The sequence below is a fragment of the Orycteropus afer genome, unplaced genomic scaffold, assembly GCF_000298275.1.
Source record: "Orycteropus afer afer isolate SDZICR_OR568_19922 unplaced genomic scaffold, OryAfe1.0 scaffold00037, whole genome shotgun sequence".
NCBI lineage: Eukaryota > Metazoa > Chordata > Mammalia > Tubulidentata > Orycteropodidae > Orycteropus > Orycteropus afer.
Window position 1 is genome coordinate 16456098 of NW_006921624.1, and position 8039 is coordinate 16464136.

Genomic DNA, 8039 nt, shown 5'->3' on the forward strand with positions numbered 1-8039 from the left:
GGAAAGAGGAAGAAATAAAGATTTAAATGAAAGTACTAACAAAACTTTCAAAGACAAAGGCAAATTCTTAAGATATAAGACCCCCTTTTCAGAAAAACTGTAGAAACAAGCAAATTAACTCAAGACAAGTTACAAAAGGAAAAACCTCTAAAGGGGAAGGAGCACAAAGACAGAAGAGGGAACTGAACATCATGATAAGAATATAGCCTTGCTGATTTGCCACTTTATTCCTTAAAAACACTCTATCAATATAGTGTCACCACCACTCTGTAGAATATAACCAATAGAAAGTTACGTGGTAAATACATGGAAGAAATTCAACAAAAAACTAATTTTCTTTGGTGAGACAACATATATTTTTTCCTCCTTTCTGGTTTTCCTTACTTTACCTAAATTTCTTAATTTCATAATGGACAGGGACTAACTTTATTAAAAATGAAAGTTTGTATCACATTTCATATGAAAATTCAATACTGATTCAGGAACCGAACAGATGATACCCTTTCTTGAACAATATGTAAAACAAACTTTCCCCATGAGGAGCAACAGTTCTCTTTTGCTATTTGACACATTTCTTAGCCCAGACGTGTACTCTGTCCATCTGCCATATGAATTCTGTACTGCCTTCATTTTTCCTGAAAAACAATATTGTACTCATGTCTGCTATGACTCTTTCCTCTCTGCAGGGTCTTGGGTCTCTGGTCTTGACTTGCTCTGGCCCACAGAGTCTGAGAGGAGACTGCAGTGTTTTGTTCCAGCATCTTCACCCTTAGACACTCTCAGTTCCTTCTGCCCTCTCACACATGCGTTCCAGAATTCGGTGGATGCTGGTGAAACTGGGTCTGTCAGCAGGCAGCTTGCTCCAACACAGGCGCATTAGATTGTACAGCTCCAGAGGGCAGTTCTCAGGGCAGGAGAGGATGTTGCCATCTCTCACATAGTAAATGACCTCCTCATGGGCCATGCCATAGTAGGGCTGCAGGCCGTAGGAGAAGATCTCCCACAGGACCACTCCGTAGGCCCACACATCAGACTCCGTGGTGTAGCGGTTATAGAAAATGGACTCTGGGGGCATCCAGCGGATAGGGATAGCATCGTTTTCGTTGGCTTTGTAGTAATCGGCTGAGTAGATATTCCTGGAGAGGCCGAAGTCTGCAATTTTCACCACCATGTTCTCACCCACGAGGCAGTTCCTGGTGGCTAAGTCGCGGTGGACGAACTTGCGCTCAGATAGGTAAGCCATGCCGGCGGCCACCTGCCTGGCGATGCCAAGCTGCTCGGCGCAGGAGAGGGGCGGGGGTCCGGGACTGGAGACCCGCGCCCTCGACAAGTCGCTGTGGCTGAGGGTGCACGCGGTGTGAGGGGCCATGCTGCGGAGGAACTCGTTGAGGTCGCCGTAGGCCATGTATTCAAAGAGTAGGCACATAGGCTTCCCGACAGCACACACGCCTGGAACCAAAATAAGGTCCACTGTTAACATGGGTTTCTAACAAGACACAAGGGGAAGTGAAGCCTAACCAGCTGCCAGGGGAGTCACTTCTCACTCATGGCTCCCCCTGTGTGTCAGAGAAGAACTGTGCTCCATAGGGTTTACAATGGCTGATTATTTTGGACGTAGAGCCCAGGTCTTTGGGGGGAGGGGTGGCCTCCCGGTGAACTCGAACTACTGACCTTTGGGCTAGGGGCCAAGCTTGTTAACCCTTTGCACCATCCAGGCACTCCACAACACAATGGAAAGAGCATCTCAAAAGCCAGTGGCCAAATCAGAAAATGTGGGCTCTGGTTTTCTGTTGACAGTACCACAAGGTCAAGCCTTGACCCCATTTCTTTGTATAATTACCCTTTTTCCCCTAACTCTTATTTATTTTGTTGTTCTCGTTGAGAACACGCACAGCAACACGTACGCCGATCCAGCAGTTGCTACATGCACAATCCAGCGAGGTGGGTTACGTTCTTTGGGTGGTGCCACCATCCTCACCCGTCTTCTGGTTGCTCCGCCCTCATGAATGTAAACCCACTGTCCTGTGAGGTTCCCATCTAATTTTTCCACTTGCTGTTGTCACTTTGATCTCATATAGACAGTTCTTAAAAGAGCATAAAACTCAAGGCAGATCTTCCTTACTAACGAAGCTAAACTATTGTTCGGTTTTAAGATGATTTCAGGGGATATTTTTGATTTAAAGTTTAAAGATTAGCTCAGGGCGATAGTTTCAGGGATGCATTCACTCCCCATGGCTCCAGGAAGTCTAGAGTCCATGAGAATCTGAAATTCTCCTATGTACCTTTTAAGTTGCAGCTTAATCATTACTCTTCCTAGCTTGTCTTAGCTCTAGACACTTCCAGTATCGGGTTTTCCTTTTACCATCCTTTAACCTAGTACTTACTACCTTATATTTTATTCATCCATTTATTCTCCCCAGCATTTCAGCACTTTGAAATTAGTCTTACTCTTCTTTAAGTTCCCTACTCATACCCTGTGTCTGGCAAAAGTTGTTGTTGTGTGCCGTCGAGTCAAACCCGACTCATAGCGACCCCTCCTTGTGTTTCTGAGGCAGTAACACTATGGAAGTAGGACTGCCCAACCTTCCTTCTGAGGAGTGGCTGGTGGGTTTGAACCTCCAGTCTTCTGGTGAGCAGTCAAGTGCCTTAGGCACTATGCTACCAGAGCTCCTGTCTGGCAAAAGAGGTGCTTAATAAATATTTAGTGAATGAATTTGTGAATGGATGTCAGCTTTAGGTACATATATTAGTATGTAATGTAATTGCCCTGTGTTTTGGCTTATATTGCTCAAGTATGATATTGTATGAAATTTGGAAAGAATGGGGGGGGGGGACACAAAAATTCCCAAGATTCTTAGATGAAATATTCAAGCTGCTACAATAAACCATTTTGAAATTTAGGTTTTCTGATGCTCATTTTTAAAAGGAAAAATATTAATATAAATAGAGTCTTAGATTTAATTCCAGAAAGATATTTGCAAATCTTAAAACCTTGCTATATCTGAGAGAGAAATTAGAGAATTTGGAATATGTAAATCAAATGGGCAGGATTTCACATCACCATAAAAGTACATTGTTAGATCTATTACTTTTTTTCAGGAAATTAGAAAAAATAAGGACAACATTTGTTGTTTCAAAAAGGAAGAGAAATAAATATTGTTATCTTGACTTACTGTTTGAGGGGTTGGTTTTTAATTCCAGGGATTTTAGCAATCAGTATATTTACATGTACTAGAGAAGAATCAAAGAAATGACAACACATTTCTCTGAGGGTAAAAAGGAAACAACATTTTGAACTGAAGTTATTTAATTAAATGCCACACTCACTGATACAAAAATATTATATGGAAACTTTCTACTTTATGATGATTATTGACAAGTCTGTATCTATCTATCTATCTGTCTACCCATCTATCTAGATACAGATATTATTGTTGTTATGTGCTGTCGAGTCAGACCTGACTCATAGTGACCCTTCCTTGGGTTTCCGAGGCAGTATCACTCCAGAAGTAGATTGCCCCATCTTCCTTCCGAGGAGTGGCTGGTGGGTTTGAACTGCCACCCTTCTGGTTATCAGTCAAGTGCCTTAGGCACTGAGCTCCCAGAGCTCCCAGAACAGATATAGATATCCAAAAAAAAAAAAACCAAAAAACACCAAACTCACTGCCGTCGAGTTGAATCCAACTCTCAGCAACCCTTTCTTGGGTTTCTGAGGTGGTATCACTATGGAAGTAGATTGCCCAGTCTTAGGTTTGCTATGCATCTGAGAGCTGGACAATGAATAAGGAAGACAGAAGAAGAGTTGATGCTTTTGAGTTGTGGTGTTGGAGAAAAATGCTAAGGTACCATGGACTGCTAAAAGGACTAATAGATCTGCCCTGGAAGAAGTGCAGCCAGAATGTCCTTGGAAGTGAGAAGTGACTTCGTCTCACCTACTTTGGTCATGTTGTCAAGAGGAATCATTCCCTGGAGAAAGATCTCATGCTTGGTAAAGTGGAGGATCAACTAAAAAGGGGAAGGCTCTCAATGAGATGGATTGACACAGTGGCTGCAACGATGGGCTCAGGTATAACAAGGATTGTGGGACTGACATGGGGCCAGACAGTGTTTTGTTCTGCTGTGCATAAGGTCTCTATGAGTTGGAGATGACTTGACGCCACCTAACAAGACAACAGGTTTGCTATTATAAACTATATATATAGTTTATATATATATATATAGTTTATATATGTTGTTGTTGTTGTTATGTGCCATCGAGTCAGCCCTGACTCATATACACACATACACACACACACACACACACACAACTATCAAACCACCAAAACCAAATATGAGGAAATTGAAGATTTTTACCAACTTCTGCAGTCTGAAATTGACAAAACATGCAGTCAAGATGTGTTGATTATCACTGGTGATGGGAATGCAAAACTTGGAAAACTTTGTTGGAAAATACAGCCTTGGTGACAAATAGTGCTGGCGATCACATGAGAGAATTTTGCAAGACCAACTTATTCATTGCAAATACCTTTTCTTAACAACACAAATGATGGATATACATGTGGACTTCGCCAGATGGAGTACCCAGTAATCAAATTGAGTACATCTGTGGAAAGAGGTGATGGAGAAGTGCAATATATTTGGCCAAAACAAGGCTAGGAACTGACTGTGGAGCAGATCATCAACTGTTTATATGAAAATTCAAGTTGAAGTTGATGACAATTAAAACAAGTCCATGAGAGCCAAAATATGACCTTGATTATATCCCTCCTGAATTTAGAGACCATCTAAAAATAGATTTGATGCATTGGATACTAATGACTGAAAACCAGATGAATTGTGGTATGACATCAAGAACATCCATGAAGAAAAGACAGGAAAGGAAGAAAAGACCAAAATGGATGTCAGAAGAGGCTCTGAAACTTGCCCTTGAATGGACAGTAACTAAAGCAAATGGAAGAAATGACAAGATAAAAGAGCTGAACAGAAGCTTTCAAAGAGCAACTCGAGCAGACAAAGCAAATTACTATAATGAAATGTGCAGAGACCTGGAGGCAGAAAACCAAAAGGGAAGAACACACTTGGCATTTCTTAAGCTGAAAGAACTGAGGAAAAAAAGTGAAGCCTTGAGTTGCAGTATTGAAAGATTCTATAGGCAAAATATTGAATGCTGCGGAAAGCATCAAAAGAAGATGGAAGGAATACAGAGTCACTGTACCAAAAAAAAAAATGGTTGGTGTTCATTCATTTCAGGAGTTGGCATGTGATCAAGAACGAATGGTACTGAAGGAGGAAGTCGAAGCTTCACTGAAGGAATTGGTGAAGAACAAGGGCCCAGAAATTGACGAAATATCCACTGAGATATTTCAACAAACGGATGCTGTGCTGGAAGCAGTCACTCGTCTATGCCAAGAAGTTTGGAAGACAGTTACAGACCAGCTGACTGGAAGAGATCTGTATTTGTACCTATTTCAAAGAAAGATGATCCAACAGAATGTGGAAATTATCAAACAATATCATTAATATTGCATGCAAGTAAAATCTTACTGAAGATAATTCAAATACAGTTGCAGCAGTATATTGACAGAGAACTTCCAGAAATGTAAGCTGGATTCAAAAGAGGACATGGAGCAAGGGATATCATTGCTAATGCCAGGTGGATCTTGGCTAAAAACAAAGAATACCAGAAAGATGTTTACTTGTGTTTTATTGACTATGCAAAAGCATTCAATTGTGTGGAACATAACAAATTGTGGATAACATTGAGAAGAACAGGAATTCTGGAACACTTAATTGTGCTCGTGAGGAAACTATACATAGACCAGGAGGCTGTCATTCAAACAGAACAAGGGGATACTCCATGGTTTAAAATTAGGAAGGGAGAGCATCAGGGTTGTATCCTTTCACCATACTTATTCAATCTGTATGTGGAGCAAATAATCCAAGAAGCAGGACTATATGAAGAAGACCGTAGCATCAGGATTGGAAGAAGACTCATTATCAACCTGTGATATGCAAACGACACAACTTTGCTTGCTGAAAGTGAGGATGACTTGAAACACTTACTGATGAAGATTAAAGACTACAGTCTGAAGTATGGATTACATCTCAACATAAATAAAATGAAAATCCTCATAACTGGACCAATAAACAACATCACAATAAATGGAGAAAAGATTGAAGATGTTAAAGATTTTGTATTACTTAGTTCCACAATCAACACCAATGGAAGCAGCAGTCAAGACATCAGATGACATTGCACTGGGAAAATCTGCTGCAAAAAAACCTCTTTAAAGTGCTGAAGAGCAAAGATGTGTCTTTGAAGACTAAGGTGTGCTTAACCCAAAACATGGTATTTTCAATCACCTCATATGCATGTGAGAGCTGGACAATGAACAAGGAAGACCGAAGAAGAGTTGATGCTTTTGAGTTGTGGTGTTGGCAAAGAATGCTCAAAGCACCATGGACTGCTAAAAGAACTAACAAATGTGTCCTGGAAGAAGTGCAGGCAGAATGCTCCTTGGAAGCAAGAATGGCCAGACTTCGTCTCACCTACTTTGGTCATGTAAGGGGCCATTCCTTGGAGAAGGATATCATGCTTGGTAAAGTGGAGGGTCAACGAAAAAGGAGAAGGTCCTCAATGAGATGGATTGACATGGTGGCTGCAACCATGGGCTCAAGTGTGGTAAGGATTATGCGGTTGGCACAGGACTGAGCAGTGTTTCATTCTGTTGTACATAGGGTCACTATGAGTTGGAGCTGACTTGATGACACCTAACAACAACAATATATTTATAAATTTATGTTATTATAAACCATATAATAACATATGGTTTGCTATTATATATATGAAGGATAAAGTGTGTTTATATAATCTCTTCTTTAAGAGTTCAAAATTTTTTATACATTATGATAATTCTAAGCCAATTCTTAGTTAGGATTTTGAAGCAGAATAAACTCCTTGAGGGGAAGACTGTGTTTTATTGACCTTTGTAACCTCAAACCTAATACTACATATGGTTCATTATAGGATTTCAACTTATGTTGGGTGGATTGATGGATGCATGGATAGATCAATATAAGAAAATCTCAAACCTGCTCCAAGCCCCATCTTAAGAATGACATCTTCAATAAATTAACTCACTTTGTTTTCTCAGCTTCTGAAATAGTGGGTAAGTCTATAATCTTTAATACCTCTTCCTCTCTAAAATTCTTCAGATCTACCTACTTCCTTACATTTATGATTATAAAACCATCATACACTAGGATTTCAATACCAGGCAATTGATTTTTAAAGTACAACCATTTTTAGTAAGTACCTGATATTCCTAATGTATGAATCAAAGCAGATTTCTTTCATTGGAAATGAATTTTATGAATTTTCCCAATATCCTCTCTTCTTTTGCCATCTTTTTTTTTTTTTTAAGAGATTTGGGTGAAAGTTTACAGAGCAAATTCACTTTCCATAAAGCAGCTCACATACACTTTGTCTCATGACGTTGACTACAATTTACCATAATGCAACAGTTCCCCTCCCACTTTCTCCCCATAGTTACTTCTTCCCTGTGTCCTTCCCTCCATTCTTTTGTCATCTTTTTAAAATGCTGTTAAGTTCCAAGACACTGTGAGAGCAGTGGAATCATGTTAAGAATGATTGATGCTTATATGTGTTTGAATCAGAAACAGACTCTGTGTTTTGAAATAGATTTTAGATATAAATTTAACAAATGGTCATATAAATCTGAGTTCTTGTTGAGCAATGAAAATGAGAAAAAACTCTTAGTAGTGATGTATAAACATGCCACCACCGACATCATAAACTTACAAATTATATAGTTTGTGTTTGATTGAATCTCAAGAATTTAGGGTATTACAAAATTGCAAATACCTATACATAGCTTACAAATACCTATACATAGCTTTGGGAGCTCTGGTAGCATAGTAGCTAAGACACTTGCCTGCTAACCAGACGGCTGGCGGTTCAAACCCACCAGCCACTCCTCGGAAGGAAGGTTGGGCAATCCTACTTCCGTAGTGATACT

The 8039-nt window shown here is 40.0% G+C and overlaps 1 protein-coding gene across 1 annotated transcript in view; it reads right to left on the bottom strand.

Moving 5' to 3' along the window:
- Window positions 1-769: 769 nt before the first annotated feature.
- Window positions 770-8039, bottom strand: part of MUSK (muscle associated receptor tyrosine kinase) — a 115710-nt gene continuing 108440 nt past the window's right edge. The window contains exon 16 of the mRNA XM_042780387.1: window positions 770-1449. Within this exon, the coding sequence (XP_042636321.1) occupies window positions 770-1449 (680 nt within the window). The remainder of the gene's footprint in view (window positions 1450-8039) is intronic.